Here is a 23,528-nt window from a genome sequence, read left to right as displayed (position 1 = left end):
AGTGCTGGTCAAGACATTGAATGCAGACATTGTTGGGATTTAAGAGACGTGGTGTCACAAAGATATAAGGGATGCAGAATTTGAATATGGGGAGTACAATGTATACAGAAAGGAAAACAGAATGGGGAGGATTATGCTCTTAGTTAAAGAAGCACATAAAAATATAAGTCAATGCATCCAGTTGTCATGGGTGGCCAGTGCAATGTAGTGTCAGTTTGGTGTGACATAAGCACTGGGAAAGCAAAAATGAGAGTAGGAGTGTGTAATAGGCCTAACGACTCTGATGAGTACAGTGAACAGCTGTACACAGAAATAGTGGGCCATTAAATCAATGTCTTATAATGGGGGATTTTAACTTTACAGATATTGACTGGAACTTATGAGTTGGTCACTCACAGACTTTTGTGGATTTACTGACTGACTGTTTCCTACAGCAGCATGTTATAGAGGTAACAAGAGAGAGTATACTCTTAATCTGATTATTGGATGAACAGTAGTAATCTGCAAATAAAAGAACCTCTACTCTAGGTGGCAGTGATCACAATGTATTGATTTGGAATTTATTTAAAAAATCTTACTAGCATCAGGGTAAAGGTGACTACAGTGGTCTCAGACAGTTTTTGAATTCTATACAGTGGGACCAACTGATTATGTTACCAACAGCAAATTCTAAATGGGGAGTATTCAAGTATCTTGGAAGCTACTAGGCTTTTTATACCAACTAAGAAATACTGTTTAAGGTTTAGGCCTAAATAGATGTCAGATGAACTAATGAGACTCATGTCAGAGAAGAAATATGCACGGGATGCACATAAATTATCAGGTGACACAGAAACCTATGGTAGATTTCAAGTCACAAAGGAGGTTAAGCAAGTGAAGGCAGATTACAAAAATCTTTGGCAAAGGATGTTAAGAAAAACAGCAATGACTTTACATATATGAACTCTAGAAGAAAGGGGATGAATCAGATTGGTCTACTTGATATCGATGGTTCGACTGTTGATGATCTTGCTCAGATAGCTGACAAACTGAATGAGTATTTTGCATCTACATTCACACAAGGAATTCTGTAGGGAAGGAGATGCCGGAAATTTATCAAACTCTAACAGGGAGCTAAATGATTTTGTAATAACTGAGAGGAAGGCAGAAGAGAAATCATTGAAGTTAAACATAACAAAGGGAGCTGTCGTGGATGGGATCTATCCAATTATATTAAGGGAGGCAGTCGAGGAAGTAAGTAAACACTTAGCCATAATTATGAGAGTATCCTTGAAGGCCTCCGTAGCCGAGTGGGCAGGAGCGGGAGTGCAGTAGCACACGCTCTTTGAGTAGACCGGGGTTCAAGCCCCTGACTGCTGAATATGGTTGATCTGCCAGCCCGCACTGGACCAGCGTGGCAGATTATGGTCCATTTCCCTCAGCATGAATTGTTGAGGAGGCTTCCATCCTGCAGTGGGTTGATAATGGCTGCACTTTACTTTACCTTGGATTCAAGGTACATCCCTGCAGACTAGAGATGTGCCAATCTATCCCCAATTGACAAAGGGGGATCAAAGAGTGACAAGAGTAATTACAAACTGTTAGTTTAACTTCTGTTCCAGGGAAGATAATGGAATCAGTGTTGAAAGAAGTAATACGGGATCATTTAGACAAGGCCACGATCATATACAGTATATACAGGCTTCAGATACAGTATGAGTTTGTTAAGGGGAAAACCTTGTTTGACCAATTTTATTGGATACTGTGATGTGCTCACAAAGGCACTGAATGTAGAAATTAATTTTTATATCATATACTTTGACTTCAAGTATTTGATACTGTTGCACATAAAAGAATACTCCACAAATTGGAGCAGTGTGGCATAAAGGGCAAGTTGCTGCTATGGATAAAGGGATGGTTCAGTGTGAGAAGACAGAGAGTAGTAATCAATGGACATTGCTCTTCATGGAGTAATGTTATTACTGGAGCCCCTCCTGGGGTTAGTGTTGGGTCCATTGTTGTTTTCTATATTTATCAACGATATTGATGAATATCGTTGATGAAATTAAGACATATCAGTCTTAATTTGCAGATGATACAAAGGTTGGCAAGGTGACAGTATGCTACTGCAACAATATATAGAAAAGTTAGGCAGATGACTGAAAAATTAAATCGAAGTTTAACATTGATAAATGCAAAGTACTGCATATGGGAAGCAGTAACCCTAAGGTAACAGTACCAACTGTGTGGTACTGCACTCAGGTTAGTGGAAAATGAAAATGACCTAGAGCTAATTGTGCAGTCAGATATGACATTAGGCAATTGCAAGGTGATCTGAAATAGGTGTTTAGGATTTTGGATGGATTGAGCAAGCTCCATGCTGAGAGGATTCTTCCACTTACTCAGACCACACACGAGGGGATGCATTCGAATTGCGGATGGTTGTTTGTACAACAGATGTGCGGAAGTTTGCCTTTGGCCAGCAATTTTTTGATTGTTGGAACAAACTTCCATCTGTTGTTGTGGAAGTGGATAGCTTAAACAAATTCAGGGAAGAACTAGACAAACTATTGGATAGAAGGAATAGGTGAAATGGGAGCTGTCTTTTTTTTTTTTTTTTTTTTGGCCGATGCAGTATAAGCTTGCTTTCTTGCATCATTTGCCAATGCTAATGCTAATTCACACTTGCTTGCCCATTCCATATGCATATAAAGACCCTAGTCATACTATTCACAATCTCCAGTCTGTAGATTACTTCCACTTTCATTATACCTTTGCTTCCAACAAACTCACACCACACAGATTCTAAGCTGGTTGATGTAATTTCAGACTCAGGAAAAGCTCTTTTCACACTCAGGCTGCTTTTGATAAGAAGCATGACACTACCACTCTTTCGGTCCACCCTATCTTTCCTAAATACATTACACATACCATAGTGGAACTCTTCATTCCCAATTTCTTTGTGGCCCCACATTTCTGTAAGTCCTTTTTATGTCGGGACTAGTTGTCTTAACAAAGAGTTCAAATTCAGCCATTTTATTGAGAACACTCCTGGGATTACTGTAGACACAGTAAACACTTAAGTGTTCTTCAATAGTTTACGACACTGACACACCCTTTGAAGTTATTTAGGCTTTTTTCCCCTAACTTTCCCATCACACTCATTTGAAATGTTGCTACCCTCCAAACATCTTGCCAATATCCACTATTGTGGCAACAAATCAACAAACAAAAATTCTTGAGTTGAGTGAGTGCAAGCATTACTTTGACGTGTACCATATGACAGACACGAATCTATGTTACCCTTCTCCCTCCCAACTAGCAGTTTCTCTGAACCCTTAAGGTAGTCTTAATGACACTGACAAAAATCCTTGCACCACTTTTGTTCAAATGAATACCATCTCTACAAAATAGATTCCTTCTACCTACAAGTGCAGGCCACACTGCTAAAAATTTCCTCCCTAGAGTCTTGAGTTAGTCCACAAGGCTTTCAGCATATAATCACGTCTGGGCAGAATTGCAGAAGCATACACGTGTTCTGGCCTAACTCGTGGCATTTTTCAGCATGGTCCTATATTTATCTAACAAATGGTCAGGTCATGTTCGTTTAATATTGTTAGTTCTCACATGAATAATAATGCTCTCTTTACCCCTCTTAAAATCTGATAATATGTTGGTAGCATCAGTTGTTGCTCCGGCAAACATGCACTAGTTCTGGTCCACCTATCTTTGTTACAAAAATATTACCTGTTTCTCTGACGGTAATCTGCCAATAAAACTAGATCCCCCTTCAACCAGAGTGGTATGCCCTTAACTATTCATATCTTTGACCCAAATCGGGGGTGCATCACTTGACAGGTCAGGAGATACTTGAGTCCTTGACGAGCTCCCAGTTATATTTGTTTCTAGGGCAAGTGCTCATTTCTTTAGTGACTTAAATTCTTCTCGTAATGCACCAGGTTCTAATTTGAGATTAGTACACTCCTTACATCGGTTGCAAATAAAACAATTGTCAGTTGAGCTAGGTTTGTCCACTAGATCAACCTTAGAATGCATGCCACAGGCTACACAAATGACAGACTCATGACTTGCACCTGAAATGCCCGCAGACATTTCTGTCTAGATCAGAATATCCTTGGACTTTGTATTATAAGCGGATCTTTTAGCAATCATTATTAGGGTAAAATTTGAACTTTAGAAAGATTACAAAATTTAAATTTTCAATACATTACAGAATTTAAATTACCAAAATATTACAGAAATGAAACTGTTAACAAAACTTTAATTACTAGAGAAGTTAAATTTAAGCTACCAAAGGAAAGTTGCACAGTTCCTGCCAAAATATCGATAACTCCAAGTTTGTGAGGATGTTTTGAAAAAAAAAAACTGAAACAAATCAGACTTTGATTACTGTAATTTCTTGTGAGGTTCAAAGACATTCAGTGCAATGATAGATAAAACAATCCCCCCCCCCCGGACATAAAAAAAAAAAAAAAAAAGGGAAGAATGTCAAAATCAAAAATGAAAATCTGGCTTCTTTTTCTTTGATATCAAAAGAATTATTTTGACTGAATATGTGCCACTGAATCAGATTGTCGATGAAACATACTGCATTAAAATTCTCACAAGGCTGCATGAAAAAATTCAAAGGAAGAAACCTGAATCGTAGAATGATAGTTGGATGCTCCATAAAGACAATGTTCCAGCACACACGGTGCTCTCTGTTCCCAGTTTCTCTCCAAAAAGCAAAACCCTGTGTGTGAACAGCACATTGTACTAGCCAGACCTAGGACCTTGTGACTTTTTTCTCTTCTCTAAACTGAAAATTGTACTTAAGCGAACTCATTTTCAATCCATTGAAGGCATTAAAAAAAAAAAAAAAAAAAAAAGGAAGAAATATGGCACTTCTCATTATCTAATAGCCACACCTTGTATGGTACCAACTGGTTAAACAAAGAAAATTAATTTATTTTATTCACAATTAATTTTACGAAAATGAACTTAAAAAAAAAAAACTTATGAGATTGACAGTGGTAGTAGCTCTTATTAACATTAATTTACATGAGCTATAAGTTTGCAGCTTAGTAATGATGACATTTGTGTTAACTAGTTTTGCCACATGAGAGTTTTTTTTTTTTTTTATAGTGAAGTGGGAAAATCTCATGTTAGTTCTTCCTTTTTCAACAATATGTTTCTACTTTTATAATGATAAAATTTTTTAACTTAAAAGTTATTGAATATAAAGATCATGTTAATGAGATATTCTCAGGGAAAAACCCCCTTCCCACTTCATGTGTCTGCCCCTCCAGTAACACTGAACAACAAATTTTGGGTCATATCTTGTTTTTTTTTTTTTTTTTTTTATGAGAACCCCAAACACGAGAGGTATTAGAACCTATAGTACTTAGTACCGTGCTTGGGTTGGAGATTGAGAAGATGAAAGAAGATATTTGTTGACATTGGACTTGAACTTCTGTAGATTGTAATTTTCAGGAAATACGTATGAAGGAGGGTTGTTCCAGAAAACGGCAGTTGAATGAATAAATGAGGAAGATGAAAAGTTGGTTCTGTGGGTTTGAAGTTGGACAGTAAATGGATGTTGGCTGGTAGCGGCACGTGTTCGGACTGTTTTGAAAGAGAGAGAGCAGGAATTATAGAAGCCAGTTCAGAAGAACAGTGACCATGGAAGTATCTGTAGAAGAGGCATGTAGCAGAAACAGTACGTCTATGAGAAAGCGAGTGGAGAGACTCTGTTAGAGAGGAATCATTAATTAACCTAACTGCCCTCTTCTGAATGGAATCAAGAAGCCTGAGAGAGGTTTTGGGGGCACCACCCCAGATGTGGGAACAATATTCCATGGCAGGACGGATTTGCGATTTATACAGAGTGAGCAGCTGTTTGGAAGAAAAATAACGCTGAGAGCGAAAGAGAAAACCAAATTTTTTAGATGCAGAGGAAGCAATATTTGTAATGTGCTTGTGCCAAGAGAGATTAGAAGTCAGGGTAATCCCCAAAAGAGATATATCATTTTGTCTAGAAATCGGAGTGTCACTAAACATAAGCATAGGAACAGAAGACTCCTTTTTACGAGATATAAGACAAGACTGAGTTTTAGAAGGGTTGAAATCAACTAAGTTGTCTTTGCCCCACTGGAGAATTACCTGAAGATCAGCATTTAAGGAATTGGTAGGAAATTTTCGAAAAATTGAAGCTGATTGAGCAGGACAAGGTTTCTCAAAATGGAAAGTGGAATGCAATGTGATATCATCGGCAAAACTATGGATAGGATTTCCTGTCAATGGAAGAAGGTCATTAATATACAAGAGGAAAAGAGTGGGGAAAGAACTGAACCTTGGGGGACACCGGCATTAGTGGAGAAGTTAGAAGACAGAGAGCCGTCTACCATCACCCTCAGTAAGCGATCAGAGAGTAAACTGGATAACCAATTACTAAAAACAGTTGGCAAACCATGAGATGGAAGCTTGTTTAGAAGACCTTTATGCCAAACACGATCAAAAGCCTTTGAGATGTCAAGAGCAACTACTTGTGTTTCACCGAACCTTTCCATTGAATTAGTCCATAAATGGGTAACATAAGCCAGAATATCACCAGTGGATCGACACTGACGGAATCTATACTGGCGATCGTTGATCAGACGGCTGGTTTCAAGGTAGTTTTAGAGTTGGCGGTTAATTGATTTCTCCATTACTTTAGAAAGAGTAGAAGTAATTGCAATGGGATGATAATTGGATGGGAGGGATTTGTCACCCTTTTTAGGAACTGGCTGGATATGAGCAAATTTCCAAGCAGAAGGAAAAACACCTTTGGAATAAGAAAGTGAAAAAAGCAGCAAAGAATAGGAGTAAGTTCAGGAGCACAGGTTTTGAGAACAAGTGGAGAAATACCATCAGGACCTGGAGCTTTCTTAGCATCAAGATTTGTCAAAATCCTTCTGACATCCTTTTGACGGAAGACCACAGGAGGCATTGAATGGAGCGTGTTGGGAATGGCGGGAGGTGTTTTTCCAAAATCATTAATACGTGAGTTGGAAGAAAAATGGAATGCTAGCAGGTTAGCTTTATCCTTGGCTGAAGTGACAACAGAACCATCTGGTTTGGATAGAGGTGGGAGCAGAGATGGGCAAAAGTTGCGGCCAATAGCTTTGGCAAGAAACCAGAATGCTCGGCTACCATTAGGGAAAGAAGCAAGTTTTCTACTCATAGCCTGTTCAAACTCTAGTTTGGACTGATTGATAACTGCTTTGCAATTGTTGGGAGCTTTGGTGTAGGCAGAAAATGAAACTGAAGAATTAGAAACAAGCCAATTACGATATGCAACATTCTTCTCTTGAACAGCCTTAGCACATTTATTGGAAAACCAAGGTTTAGATAAAAGACGAGATTTTAAAGTGGAGTGTGGGATAAAGGATTCCATTCCTGCAAGAATAATTTCACTGCCACGATCTGAGCAAACGTTGACATCAGAAGTTTTGAAACAGTAATCCGACCAAGGAAAAGAAGAAAAGAAGTCTCGCAGGTCATCCCATTTTGCATTCTTGTAATGCCAAACAACACGAGGTTTTGAATAGCCATGAGATAAAGGTTCCATTGGAGAAGAGACAATCACCAAGTTGTGATCTGAAGTGCCTAAAGGACCTCTCACTTCGACTGTGTACTTAGAAGGGTTGTTTGTGAGAAAAAGATCAAGCGTATTGGCTGTATGATTAGGATTGTCCGGTATTCTTGTAGGTAAATGAACAATCTGTGCTAGATCATTAGTAATTGTAAAAGCCTCAGCATCTCGACCTGCTGGGTCGGTGTGACTAGAAAACGGAAGCCAGCTGGAGTTGTGAACATTAAAATCACCAAGGAAAATTACCTCCCTGTTAGGAAAGTTGGACTGGAGAAAGTCAAGTTGCAAAGAGAAGAAGTCAAAGAGCTCCAAGTGGTTAGTGGAGTTGGGAGAATGGTAGAGAGAAAAGATGAATTTGTCATAATTTCAGGCATGAAAGTATATCTACTTTATAGATTTTGCGCTGCTAAACATGGAAATAGTGCTTTTAAAATGGCAAATTGGCTTTGTTTTTGAAACAAGTAGTTTTTTTATATTTATACAAGGTAAAGGTGAAGAGGCCTCTTGTTCATGGTTCCATACTAATAAAGTAAATGTATTGTCTGTCCGTAAAATTGTAATGAAGGTTTATTGAAAACTGAAAATGGAGTAATACAGGCAAAATACAATAAAATAAAATAAAAACAAAATAAAATGAGCACAGTAGCTTTCAAGACTGTGGGTCTTTTCCTCAGCTCTAAAACACATAAAAATGTTACAATAAAAGCTTCTGTGCTCATTTTATTTTGTTTTCATTTTATTTTATTGTATTTTGCCTGTATTATCCCATTTTCAGTTTTCAATAAACCTTCATTAAAGTTTTCTGGAAGGACAATACATTTACTTTATTTATACAAGGTATTTTTTATTTATATGGCAGTAAGATGTAGCTATGAACATACCTGTATCAAACACGGGACCTTTTCACCTTTTGCTTGTATTCAGCTTCAGGAGCATCACTTTTCACCATCCAACAATAATTGTCTACATGGCGGCACTCCATTTGATTTGTATCTTTGTCCATCGCTGCGATGTCTCGATGAAGCGCTCACCACGTTCATCTCTAATGGCAGCACAGTTTGGTGGGAAAAAATCCACATGTGAGTGCAAGAAATACACTTCAATGACATGTTGCACCAGAGTTTTTTGTAACAAGTAGTGAGATCATCTTCCACAAGTTGCCTGTAGTTGCCAGCTTTAACATTTCCTAGAAAACCAGTTGACACATTTTGAAAGGCTTTCCATACTGACTTCTCGCTATCACTAAGGGCACATTCGAACTGTTCATCTTTAAAAAGTTGCCTTATTTATGGACCAATGCAAACACCTGCCTTAACCTTCTCTGTACTAAGTCTTGGGAATTTCTCTTGCAAACATGTAGAATGCAGTGCCATTCACTTCCAAAGCCTTCACAAAAATTTTTCATGAGCCCCAGTTTGTGAAGTAATGGAAGCAAAGCTTTATTTGGATCTACTAGAGGTTCCAATGCTACATTCTTTATTCTAGGTGTTAATAATGATATTCGTTAAGGCCAACTCCTCTTCTCGCAGTGCATGTCCTTGGCACGACTATCCCACTCACAGAGAAAGCAACAATATTTAGTGTAAACCTTTTGTAGTCCTAATAAAATGGCGATTACTTTTAAATCACCACATATCTGCCACTCATATTTCTGATAGTGTACACCTAAAAGGACGTTCTCCATGTTTGCATATATTTCTTTTTTGTGGATGGCATATGCAAAGAGTTATTGAAGGCAGCATATTTCCTTTGTGTAATAACACAGCCTTAAGGCTAACCTTAAAGGTATTTATAAATAGTTGCCATTCTTTGGAACTTACCTCATGTTCATTGCTGCCATTAGACCAACAGCATCCTTACAAACAGCGAGTTCACCTTCTGTTTGATAGAATTTACCATAGTCTTTATTTTGAGTGTGACATGTTGTCACTTTCACAGAATGATCTAGAAGATTCCACTGTTGTTGCCTTCAGGCCAAAAGGTCTTCCTTATTCTTCAGCAGTTAGAGATCCCTGATGAGGTCATTAAGCTCACTTTCTGTGATCTTTATGTGGTTCAGAAGGATCAAGGTTTGTACAAAATGGTGGATCCCTTGATGTAGACAGCTACTGTACTTCTTTGTGTACATCAAGTTGATGTTCATCGGTATCTTCATCTTCATCAGAGTGTACAGAAAAATGGTAAGGTGTTTCAGGAATAGGTAGTACGGTTCGAGCCCGTCACCACCAAATACGGAAAGGTCAGGGGATGACCACCAGCATATCCTGGAGCAATATGGCCTTAGTTGCTATGCTCCTAAAAACCAAATAACAACAATAGGTAGTACTTCGCTGTGAGGCACAGGATGATTGCAGATAGTATATTTGGGTATGTCATTATCCACTTTTTCTTCATTGTCGTCCCTTTCTTTTCTAATAGGAGGCACCATACAGAAGTAACAGTCTCTGATGTGATTTGTTGGCTATCTCCATATCATGGGCACTGTGAAAAGCATAAATGCCCCCTTCGATTCACCCACGCATTGAGTTTTGATGAACACATAGTGCAGCTTGTATGTGGAGCTCAGTCCTTGTCCTGGTCTCCTACTTTACACCCAAAGTCTAGAAGTACGCCTCTTTATGGCTCAAGTTAAGGGACGCTTTCTTGAAGCTAACGTGACTTCACATACGTAACAGAAATCATTCAGACTATTCACACAATTACAGGGCATATTAATCTTACGCAACACAAATACTGCGCAAAATTAGGAATCTCACAGAGAACAACCCGTTAACTGAGAACAAATCACCCAGTACCTAGCCGCATTCGAGGATTACTGCAACAGAGTTAAAGACGCATTTGAGGTGACAACAACTTATCACATGATGCAGAGTGAGGCGGACAGTTGCTGATCACGTGATAAGAGCTTGGTGGTACTGAAACTGCTGTGTTTCCATGCGTTTTGCCAAGAGCCATAGTTGATAATATAGAGTAACTCACTAATATGAGACCCCAACTGTAATTCGGAAACAAGAGCCAATCAACAAAATTTTAATGTGATTTTCATGTTCAGCAGCATAAAATTAATCAAGCTTGGGTGTTTTGTTTCATAACACTAGTAATTTGTCTAGTTCTTGTGGAATTTATTCAAACTACTCACTTCCATAACAACTGATGGTAATTTTTTCCAATGATCAACCACTTACTGGCTGAAGGCAAACCTCTACACATCTATACTGCATCCATCCATCCTCAATTTGAATTTGTGCCCTCATGTTTAGTCTGAGCAAGAGATAGATGCTATCAGCATTGAGCTTGCTCAATCCATTCAAAGCTTTAAACACCTCAGTCAGATCACCTCGCAGGTGCCTAGTCTCCAGATACTGCAATTTGCAGAACGGAAGCTTTTCTTGGTAAGACCACACTTCACTCTCTTCACTAGTCTCGTTGTCTTTCTTTGCACCCGTTCAGCAGATCTACATCCTTCCTGAACTGAGGCCTCCAAACCTATATGTAGAACTAAAGGTGTGGCCTAACAATGCCTTGTACAATGGGATAATGCTTCCTCATCCCTGCTTGCAAAGTTCCTGTATATCATTGACAAAACCCCATGAGCTGTCTGGCACCCTGTCTGCATTGCTCAGAGAACTTCATATCTGACTGCACAATTATCCCAGGTCTTTTCATTTTCCACTATCCTAAGATTATTGCTATCCATTTCTAGTATCTTACATTTGTCAATGTTAAACTTCAACTACTATTTCCCAACTCAGCTGCCTAATTTTTTTAGATCTTTTTTTTTTGCAGTAGCCATAGCTTACCTTGATTACTGTCATTAACCACCCTTCCAACCGTTGTATCATCTGCAAACTTAGACATTAAGCCTGATATACTTTCATCAATATTATTAATAAATATAGAAAACAACAATTGGCCCAGTACTGAACCCTAGGGATTGCACTAATAACATTAGTCCATGAAGAAAGCAGTGTTCATGAATAACCACTCTCTGACTTCTCCAACTCAACCATTCCTTTATCCAAAGTAGTAATTTTCCCTTAATGCCACGCTGCTCCAACTTGTACAGCAGTCTTTTATGGACAACAGTAACAGAATATTTCCTGAAATTAAAGTATATGCTGACAAATTTTTTTTTTTGCATGCAGTTTCTTTGTTACTGCATCATTGTATCTAATCAGATTGGTTAAACAAGACCACCTGTTAATAATTCCATGCTCTGACTGGTAAATTGCATTCCTGTTTAGGTGGTACTGCATTACTTCTTTAACCAGTGGCTGCATTATTTTCCCTGGAACAGAAGTTAAACTAACAGGTTGGTACTTGCTTGTGTCACCATTTGATTCTCTTTGTGAATTGGGAATACATTCCATACATTCCCACACCTCCAATCTTTAGGAATTTCCCCTGAATCCACAGATGCTCTCATAATTGTGGCCAATTGGTTGCTTACCTCCTTTGCTGCCTCTCGTAATATAAATTGATAGATCCCATCATGTCCGGGCACCTTTTTTATGCTAAGCTTCAACAGTTTTTTCATATCAGTTATTACAAAATCATTTAGTTCCATGCTAGATTTTGATGAACTTAGGCATTTCCCTCCCTAAAGAGTGCATGAATGTAAATGCCAAATACTTATTCAGTTTGTCCAGCAACCCGAGCAGGATCATTAACATATCAAGAGGATCAATGTGATTCAAACCCTCCTTTCTACTGTTAATATAAGTAATGATGTCTTTGCTACTTTTTCAGCATTCTTTGCCATACTGTTCTTGTAATATACTTTAGCTTGCCTAGGCTAACCTCCTTTGTGATCTTATTTACAGACTTGTTTATATCTATCCTCAGTTTCTATATCATCTGATAATTTATGTACATCCCGTGCATTTTTCTTTTCAGCCACAATTCTCATCAGTTCATGACATCCATTTAGGTCTAAGCCTGGAACAGTATTCCTTAGTTGGTGTGAAAAGCCTAGTAGTTTCTACAGTTACTCCCCAGAATGCTTCCCATTTAGAATTTGTTGCTGATAACATCATCTAATTTTAAAATTAGATGATGTTATAGAATTGAATAGAATTTTAAAACTGTCTGACACCACTGCAGTCTGTTATGAACACGAAAGCTCTTCCCTTTATCCTTGACATTAGTTGTCTTTAAGTAAATCCCACATCGGCACACTGTGATCACTGCCACCCAGAGGGTCTTTTACATGCAGATTCTTAATGCTTGAAGAATTGCTGCCAATAATCAGATCAAGAGTATTGCTTCTTCTTGTTGCCTCTCTGATGTACTGCTTTAGAAGACGGTCATCCAGTAAATCTACAAGTGTGTGTGTGTGTGTGTGACCCACAAGTACCAGTCAATATATAGAAAGTTAAAATCTATTATATGTCATTCTGATTTTAGTGGCCCGTTCTTTCTCTGTATAGGTGTTTATTATACTCGTCGGAGGCATTAGGCCTATACACTCACCGGCTGCCAATGTTGACTGGATGCACTGCCTTAGAATTAATATGCTTCCCGACTTAGAGCATAACCCACCTCCCTCCTGTCCTGTCTATCATTTCTGTACACATTGTACTCCCTATGTTCAAATTCTGAATTCTGTATGCCTGAGTGACACCATGTCTCAGATATCCTCACAATGTCTGCATTTGATGACTTAATCAATACTTCTTCAAATTCATCAAATTTATTTACCATGCTCCTAACATTAGTGTAGAGGCAAGTATACATGTACCTGTTCTTAATCTTAGTTGCCCTAATATACACCCCATGCATTTACTTTTTCCATGGTGATTCACAGCAAGGCTTGAAATATCCAACTGCTTGCTTTCCAGGTTGCTTCCATTTTCCAATAGAGGCAGTGCTAGAATCACTTTCATTTCTACCTGTACTGTAGTTATATTGTTAGTCTGTATATCTTCCCAGCTATCAGTTTTTTGGCTCAACTTAACACTGCCTCTATAGCAACAATGAATATAATTGCACTACTTCTATTTAAGTATATCCCATCCCTGTAAAAACAGTTTCTCCTATTAAGAAGCACAGACCATGCTGGGAAAAAATTCTACCCAGTGAGCCTTCCACAGTCTCTCCAAGGTCAAATTGATTGACAAGGCTACCAGCATGTACTTCCTCCTTTTTTCAAAGAAAGTAGCTAAAAATTATTCACAAGGTTGATAGCTTTATGGGGATAGAATATTTGTAATGTGACATGTTGAACATTCATGGAAATAGTTTGACTGTAACTGCACAGATGTTCACAGAGTGGCATCTGTCGTTGGCACATGGAGGAGAGGTTGAGAAATATTGAACAGTTTAGGTAGATAGGCTGAGAAGTGGCAATTGAAATTTAACATTGATAAATGCAGTATACTACATATGGGAAGCAATAATCTCATAATAACATACCAACTGTGTGTTACTACACTGAGGGTAGTGGAGAATGAAAATGATGTGGGGGTAATTGTGCAGTCAGATATGAAGTTCTGTGAGTAGTGCAGACAGGCTACCAGGATGGCTCGTGGGGGTTTGTCAGTGATATATAGGAATTTTGCCAGTAGATATAAGTCGGTGATTATCCTATTGTATGAAGCAATGGTCAGCCCACATCTTGAGTACTGCACACGGGTTGGAGGCTTCATTTTTGGAAGGACTTAGATCTGTTGGAACAAGTGCAGAGAAGAGCAGCAAGATTAATGAGAGCAACGAAAGGGAACAATGAGAGAAACAAAAGCTGATAAAGGCTTCAGTTCTGCAAACTGCAGCACCTGGAGACTAGGCTGGGCCGTTTTAATGCATGGGTGCACCTGGCAGATGCCAGGGGCCTTGGCCTACTGTGGGCCTCACTTAGGGTTAGGAATGCGACTAAGAGAGACCCAGAAAAAAATTAAAACAAAATTTAAACTGAATAGGGGCCACATTTGGAAATTTGCCGGGGGCCTGAGAGTTCTTAAAATGGCCCTGAGACTAGGCATCTGCATGGAGATCTGATTGGAGTTTTTAAGGCTTTGAATGGATTAAGTAATCTCAATGCAGATGAAATCTTTCCTCTTGCTCTGACTACTTCCACATTAGGGACATAAATGTAAACTGAGGAAGGAATAATGGTTGCAGGGAACCATCATTACTTCCTCAAATTTCAGGAAGTTTGGAAATTTATCTTTAGCCAGCCAGTTGTCGATTTTTGTAACAAACTCTCTAGACAAATTGTTAGAAGGAATAAACAGATGATATTAGAAGTGGTGTTTTTTTTTTGTGTATGTGTGTGTGTAATGCTGTATAAGCTTTTCTTTCTAGCATCATTTGCCACTATTAATACTGATACTAACTATCAGGCAAAGTTGCATAAATTTTTATGTGCTGTCAGCACGTAATAAATGTAGCATTACCTAACTTGCTTGTTTTTTTTCAACATGCTCGTAAGTCATTTTGCTTGTAAGTCCTAACTGCAAAAAGCAAACAAATTAGATAAAACTAGCATTACCTAACTTGTTTGCTTTTTGCAGTTAAAAGGACTTACAAGCAAAAGGACTTACGTAATTAAGCTTAAGAGTCAGAATTAATGATTGTGCTTTCTGTATTGTCAAATTAAAGACAGATAGTAAAAATTTTGTACAAAAATTTTTTCATTAAATGTGACTTTTTGCCTAAGTTATTTAGCACGTTTACTGTTACTGACTCATGTATGCTAAGCAGCACCTAAGTGACTTATTTGCATGTCAGACTGATGTGCCCTGATGCACATATGCAGTTATTCTTAAACAGTCAGTAAGCTAGTGCTGTAAAAGTAAAAGCTCATGAAATTAATATCTGTGCAGTATTGCTACACTAATTGAATTGGGCACAGTTTGCAGTAATTCTTCTTCTTATTATTTTTTTTATTGCAAAGATAAAGTTTATGCCCTTAATGCCCTTAATTCCATATAAATGCAGTCACAATGAATTTGTAAACTCTTCTGGTCTCAGCTGTCTAGAGAATAAATGCAAATTTATTTATACTTTACACACTTGTTTGTCATATGCAACCACTTTTTCATTATTTAATATAGGAATAAACTTTTGATGATTTTGAAACCTAAAATTTAATCAAAAGTTTTTTTTTTTTTTTTTTTTTTTCAATGTATATAAAACTCACATCAACAGAAGCTAAGAACAAATAAAACTCTGTACCAAGTTTTTATAGTATACAGTTCATGAATAAAAAGAAAAAAAGCATTGCTGCAAATAGCACAGAGTTCAGTCATTGTGCCAATATCAAGCATTTGTTAATTTCTTATGTTTTTACTATCTTGTTTATTTGACTGCTTAAGACTGTGTGACACATCACTTTTGTGCATATCTGCATTGTGGCACATTACTTCGATATGCGTAACCATTAGGAAATATGTTAAAGTAATTGCATCATAAGCCTAAGCAACAATACTTCCTGAAGCATACTCACGATGAAACTTGATACACATTGTGAATCTTCTCATTTAAAACCCTGTGTTTGTGAGGAGCCGGTTCAACCACAAGAACAATTAATAATAGCATAGCTGTCAGCTCTCCAGATTTATGATGGAGAATTGGTCTTTTTTTTACTTGATTTGACTCTCTCCAACTCACCATTAAAATTTAGTTGGTGACAAATAGTTTGTCCATCTTTTTTTACAAAAACTGTGATTTTTTTTCCATCTTTTTCTTTTTGCATAAAAATAATAAAGCTATGTTAAAATGGATTTTTTTTAATTTTGCTAATTTCTTAAACAGAAATTTTAACATTAAAAAAAATAAGCAATTTTGTTACAAATTGCACATTACTACATAGAAACAGTAGTAGTAGTAATGGCAAATGATGCAAGAAAGCAAGCTTATATAGCATCACCCAAAAAAAAAAAAAAACAGTTCACTCATCTGTACCCCCTCCAGTATTTGTTTAGTTCTTCCTTGAATTTATTCAACCCATCCACTTCCATAACAACAGATGGAAGCCTGTTCTAACACATCCACTAATAGCATTGTTCTCTGTTATCAAAAATAATTTCATAGTACCTGTGTAATGCAATTCACCACCATTGTGGTGACTTTTTGTAATAAAAACAATTGTCAGATTGAAAGCACCTTGCTTTTGGTGTGAGCATTGTAAAGTGTCTCTACGGGGTACATACAAGATTGGACATCTTCTGAAGATGTCCAATGAAACCAGGCACCTCCGTATCCAGGTAGGAAGGAGCAGCAGTGCGTAGCACACGCTTCTTGATTAGACCAGGGTTCGAGCCCGTCACCACCAAATATGGAGGATGCAGAAAGGTCAGGGAATGACCACCGCATATCCCGGAGCAATATGGCCTTAGTTGCTAATGCTCCTAAAAACTAACTAACTCAACAACTCAACTCCTGTGAAACCTGAAAGCATGTAGGATTCCTTCAAAAAAGCTGTCTGGTACTTAGTGTTGATAATGCACCTGTTATGGCATGCCTGAAAACTGGAGTAGCATGGATATTAAAAGAGGAGATTGAGCACTTCATGGGCATTTGCTGTCCTTCTCATCTTATTAATCTGAATTCAAGACAAAATTTCTGAACTGTAAACTTCTGATAAAACTAATCCTAAACAGGCCAAGCATGCTGGTAACTCTAGGCATGTTATCCTCACTCATGCAGAAAGTCTGTTCGTGTCTCTTTCTCTACCAGCTTGAATAAAGCAACCTGCTTGTTTCTTTTAAATGTTATGCTAACATTTGAAAATCCAAACAGTCACAATTATATTGTTTATTTAGCTGTGAGTTACATAAACAGTGTAATTTACATCCATGTATTGAGGTCATTACTCCTAGATATCTTGAAGAATGTTCTGTGAAAATTTATTTTAATGGCAGTTTCAAATTTTCCATTTCCATTTTGGAAACTGATTACCATAGCAGACTAAACCAGAAGAATTATTCTGATATAGTCATAGGCATTTCTGTTGCCAAGGTCATGGAGAACTAAAACAAGGGATTTTGTTCTTTTGCTCATTGAGGAAGTAATTTATGGTTGCATGTGCCTATTTGGTGCTTAAGTTCCTATTGAAAAATTATGTTCTTACAAATGCTGAAGTAGAACAAATATGATCAACTAGTAATGCATTGATTTCAAATTTGAAATTTTTTGTGGCAGAGTTTCCAGTACTAATTTGGTGTCATTAAAGATAAAGAAATAGATGAATCGATAGATGTTTTGCAGTTCTCATACTGCAACTGAAAGTTGCAGTATGAGAACTGCAAAAGGAAGAAGAATTGATGTAAGAATTATGATGAAGATTGAAAAAGAAAGATGAATTGGTGGTCCTGGGTTGGAGAACTGACAAAGTGCCCAAGAAAGCCTGGAATAATTGAACTGTTAAGTGAATTGAATAATTGAAGTACCACCTTTGAAGTGAAAGGAATCATATAATGAATAATTTGGACAACTGAAATGAGCAGTGGTGAATTAACTAATAACTGGGTTTCTGTCAGAAAAAATACATGGGGTTTGGCAGACTAAGTGGAAATTGACATCATCGAGATTAGAACTGGGATCACGTATATTTGAGAAATGAATGAGGAATTATTTATAACAAATTATTACAAGTTATGCTTGGCATTTTAACAATTCCCCACAGCAGTGCCGAGTGTGAAAAAAATATTTGGCCAAGTTAGAAAAACGAAAACTAATTCAGATCTTCTATTTCTGGTAAAGCTTTTGAAATGCTCCTGGAATTCAAGTCTAGACAACAGGGCCATTGTTATGAACTATTTTTGATTCAGCATTTTTGAAGAGAGCAAAGTCTGCAAGAGTATCTGTCTTGAAAAAGCAAAATCAGTTGATGTCTAATAGAATTTCCAAAGAGAAATCCACAGACAGAAAAATGTTAGGCATGCAAATTTTAAAGCATACAATGGTAAACAATCCTATGGCTGTATTTTAATGTAAAATGTGTATTTTGCCAGTGAAATTTAATTTAATTTCTAATGCATCTTTCAGCTGTTCCCTAGAGTTCTTTGCTAATTTCCTCTTCTATGCATGTTTTAAATCTTTGATATTTTGGGAGATAGGGACAACAACTACCAAAATCCTCTTACCAAGAGAGGCTTAAGTTCTGCAAATTGCAGTGGCTGGAGACTAGGCACCTGCATGGTGATCTGATTGAGGTGTATAAGGTCTTGAATGGGTTGAGCACGCTGAGAATTCTGATGGGATTCTTCCACTTGTTCATATTACGAACCTAAAGGGGCATAAATTCAAATTAAGAAAAGACAGATGTAGAATAGATGTGTGGAAATTTGCCTTTAGCCAGCGGGTGGTTAATTGCTGGAACAACTTCCATCTGTTGTTGTGGAAGTTGATAGGTTAAATAAATTTAAGGAGGAACTAGACAGGCATTGGAGGGAATGGTGTGTTTTTTTTTTTTTTTTTTTTTGCTGATGCTACATAAGCTCATACACTTGCTTTCTTGCATCACATGTCACTACTACTACTACAATCTGCATTAGTAATTGAAAAAGCCTCAGCATCTTGACCAGCTGGATCGGTGTGACTAGGAAACAGAAGCCACCTGGAGTTGTGAACATTAAAATCGCCAAGGAAAATTACCTTACTGTTTAGGAAAGTTGGACTGGAGAAAGTCAAGTTTCAAAGAGATGAAGTCAAAGAGTTCCAAGTGATTAATGGAGTTAGGAGAATGATAGAGGCAACAGATGAATTTGATAGAATGTTGTAAACATATTGTAAGTCAGAGAAGATCGAAAAGAGGAGATTCCAAATTACCAAGTCTCTTGCAGGGAATATCAGAATGGACATATGCACAAGTGCCACCTTTGAGGCAAAAAGAATCATACAGTGAATAATTTAGACAACTGAAATGAGTAGTGGTGAATTAACTGATAACTGGGATTCTGTCAGAAAAAATACATGGGTTTTAGCAGACTGTAAGTGGAAATTGACATCATCGAGATTAAAACTGATACCACGTATATTTGAGAAATGAATGAGGAAGTGTTTGGGAGATTTAGATCTTTTCGCAAATAAGTTTGTTCTATACTGTGGTCCAGTGGTTAGTATGTGTGATCACAAGTAAGGAAATTGCAGGTTCAAGCCTTTACAGTGCCACAAAAAATGTGCAACCATTGTGACTGTGATGCTGAAAATTTAACTGACATTAATAATTTCATATAGGGCAGTCACAATGAATTTGTAAACTCTTGTGGCCTCAACTGTCTGGAGAATAAATTGGAAGTTATTTTATTTATTTATTTTTAATACATTCACTTGATTGTCACATGCAACCACTTGGTCATTATATATTCTTGGCTTCTGCAGGCGTGGCACAGTGTTTATAATCATTGTCCTACCCTCATTAGGTGGGAAGCTCCTCACATCAATGATGTGAGGAGCTTTTATGGACTCTTTTCATTCAGTGGCTGAGTTAGTCAGTCAGTTTCAGGTGTGTACAGCAAAGGTTTTTCCCTAGAAAATGGTTTTTCGTTCAGGAAAATAGGCAAATTGACCAAAGAACACACAAAATTTACATACATAATGCAACATAGACAGATGAGAGTTCTGGGGTGGCCCTAAGATGACAATTATATAATCCAGGCACTAAGTGTTGTTGATTGTCATTTCTACAAACTAAAAAAAAAAAAGCAGAATTTTGCTAGAGTTGAGAGAAGAGCAGAGGATAAATGTGTGAATGATTATAATAATAGTTGAGAACTACACTGTTCCCAAACTAATATTTTATAAATGCTGTATGGTAATAATCTGTAAAAAACCTTCCTTACAATTATGGAAGTAAGTATCGATTCTGTAATAGTGGAAAGTCATTTTTAAGAAGTTACCTTTGTTATTGTTTGTTATTTGGTTTTTAGGAGCATTAGCAACTAAGGCCATATTGCTCCGGGATATGCGGTGGCCATTCCCTGACCTTTCCGCATCCTCTGTATTTGGTGGTGATGGGCTCGAACCCCGGTCTAATCAAGAAGCATGTGCTACGCACTGCTGCTCCTTCCCACCTGGCTACGGAGGCGCCTGTTACCTTTGTGAGTTAAATGCTATTTTGACAAGGTAAGGTCTAGACCATTCATAATAGCAAGTATGTTTAAATTAGATCACTTACCAGCAAAAGATAATAAAATGATTTATGAATAACACATATACTCAAAAGTTGATATCTGTACACAAGAATTTCAAGCTAAGCCCTTTTGGATTTATATCACCAATATGGAAAGAAATCTGCTCAATTAAAAAATTGCTACCTTTTCTATTTGGAACGTTGAAGTTGGAATGAAAGAGGAATCCCAGATTTATATGTGGCATGAGTTGCAAAGAGAGAATAAGTTTTGATATGAAATGCTTTTATTTTCTGGAAATCTGTCAAAAAAAATTTTAGATTTTTTTTTTTTTTTTTTTTTTTTTTTTTTGTAGGCCACCTAATTTAGTTATAGTCATACAAATACAAAATACAAAATGTAAGTTTTCGTGTGGCACTCTCCAGGATACCCCACATACACCGCTGAGTCTTCTGTACTGGGCTAAGGCACATCTTTTTCTACTATCAATAGCTCTTACTGGCTTCCACAGAGAGTATCTGTGGGTGCTGAGTAGTGTTGAAAGGAGAGGATAGATAGTGGGAGAAGTTTAGGGTGGGGGTTTGGCTGGGGAAAGAGTAGAGTCATAGAAGGGATGAAAGTAAGAGGCATCCCCTGCAACAGAAAGAAATTGAGTCATACAAAAGAAGATTTGTGGACAGTGGGTTGATCCCATCCCGAAAAGGGGTCAGCAACTCCACCTCGTGGTGGGTACCTAGAGCGGTTGAAATTCTAACCTCAACGAGTTACCAAGTGGCTTCCTGGTAGGGAGCTTACTAGGCGAGGCCTGATTCCACTAAGCTTGGTTGAGTCAGCTTATATAATCCCACCCCATCACGGGGTCAGCAGTCGTGATCTGGAATGTCTTCCAAGTTCGGTTGTTGTCATCATCTGTGGCTTCATTCTGTTTGGAGTTTTGCTAAGCTATAGGTGGAGCCCACATGCAGGTTATGTCTGGGTAGGGTCCTGTTTTGGGTGCGCCATCAGGCGTCATCATCGCTTAAAAACACGTTCTGCAAAGTCGTTAAAAGTTATAAAGTTTTCCTTTGTTTGTATGAGCAGTGGTGCCTGTTCCTGTGCATTATCCCCATCTGGTGAGTGTGGGCTTGGCACACCCAAGGTCCCGAGTTGGATATCATCATTCTTCTCTTTCTTGGTGATTCCCTTCTACTTCTGACTCTCTCTCTCTCTCTCTCTCTCTCAGGGTAATTCAGAAATTTTTTTTGGCTGGTGCCAAAAAATAATTACTGGCTTCCACAGAGAGTATCTGTATGTGCTGAGTGGTGTTGAAAGGAGAGGATAGATAGTGGGAGAAGTTTAGGATAGGGGTTTGGCTGGGGAAAGAGTAGAGTCATAGAAGGGATGAAAGTAAGAGGCATCCCCTGCAACAGAAATAAATTGTGAGTCATACAAAAGATTTGTGGACAGTGGGTTGATCCCACTCCGAAAAGGGGTCAGCAACTCCACCTCGTGGTGGGTACCTAGAGCGGTTGAAATCCTAACCTCAACGAGTTACCAAGTGGCTTCCTGGTAGGGAGCTTGTGTATTGGCTGGTGCAGCATAAGTCTCAGGCTTCCTTGCGCCATAGTGCTAATAATAATAATAAATAATATACTTCTGTGAGAATTTGAAGAGGCATTCGCAGATCCTGGTAGATTGGACAGGTGAAGGTAATATGGTGGGCTGTCTCCAGCATCCCACAGGTACAATGCTGGAGGAGTTTGGCATTCAGGCTCTCATGTCCAGTTAGTAAGAAAGTTGAAAATAGACTTGGTATGAACCATTTGTTAACCTGTTTGGAGTGTTCCTGTACTGTTGGCATATAATTATGGGTAGTTCTATCCAGTGGGTTGGTGGCCTAAGCAGTCTGCCAGATGGAGATCAGTTCACCTTTGATTCTTTTCTTCTCTTCTTGGATAGTATTGTTCAAGTCCAGAATTATGTTACTGCTGCATGGGAGGTTCCGTCTTTTGTGGTATATTAAATAATGGTATTCCACCACCTCGGGGTGAATTGGTAACTTGCCAGATAGGACCTGCAGCACAGGAATAGAAACTGTTTTGCAGGCCCTGGAGGTCATAAGGAGAATGTTGTGTTGTGCTAGTTGTAGTTTTACTGCTATGTAGCCATCTCTATGGCCCCAGACACCAGCCTCATCAGTGGCTATTGGGAGGAAGGTGCACTCATGGTAGAGCTTTAAGGTTTGCTCCTTCAAGCCCCAGAACTTTCTGGGGACCCTCAGGAGCCTGCTGGTGCACTTCTTGATCTTCTCCTCTATGTAGTTCGCATGTTCTCTGAAGGATAGCTTTTCATCCAGCAGGACTCCAAGATATATGTAAGTAGAAACGAGTTTTATAGGTTGATGCCAATATTTAATCTGGGGGGAGGTCTGTTTGGGTTCAGGCAGTGGCGGATCCAGAAAAAGGTGGCACCATTTTGTGCACTAGAATGGCGATCACATTAGAATCAGTGCTGGTTGACAACTGTAATCAGTTCAAAATAGCTGAGACACAATGCAAAAATAGATATAATCCTATGTTAACAATGAAAAAGAATTGAATTTTTTTTGTAGCTAAAGGGAATTTAAACGATTGGTGTAAAAATGACAGGGGGAGGCATGTGCCTTGGTGCTCCTACCCTGAATCCGCCACTGGGTTCAAGTGTCCTTTGAGGAGCATCTGTCGAGTTTTTACAGCTGAGACTGTGAGCTTGTGATTTTCACACCACTGTGAGAGATCTTCTAGAACATTGTTGGCCGCTTCTTCCAGTTGTTGCCTGGAATCCCCTTGCAGGACCATGGACAAATCATTGGCATAGGCTACCTT

The 23,528-nt window shown here is 38.2% G+C and overlaps 1 protein-coding gene across 1 annotated transcript in view; it reads left to right on the top strand.

Annotated features, from left to right (window-relative positions):
- The window catches only part of LOC150080829 (dehydrogenase/reductase SDR family member 12-like), a 135,868-nt gene that overhangs the window by 78,942 nt on the left and 33,398 nt on the right, over positions 1–23,528 (top strand). The window contains exon 8 of the mRNA XM_090380836.1: positions 12,915–12,925. Within this exon, the coding sequence (XP_090236962.1) occupies positions 12,915–12,925 (11 nt within the window). The remainder of the gene's footprint in view (positions 1–12,914; positions 12,926–23,528) is intronic.

This window comes from Mastigoproctus giganteus, chromosome 9, assembly GCF_048544385.1.
Source record: "Mastigoproctus giganteus isolate SK-2022 chromosome 9, ASM4854438v1, whole genome shotgun sequence".
Classification (NCBI taxonomy): domain Eukaryota; kingdom Metazoa; phylum Arthropoda; class Arachnida; order Uropygi; family Thelyphonidae; genus Mastigoproctus; species Mastigoproctus giganteus.
This window is presented reverse-complemented; position numbering and strand designations above follow the sequence as displayed.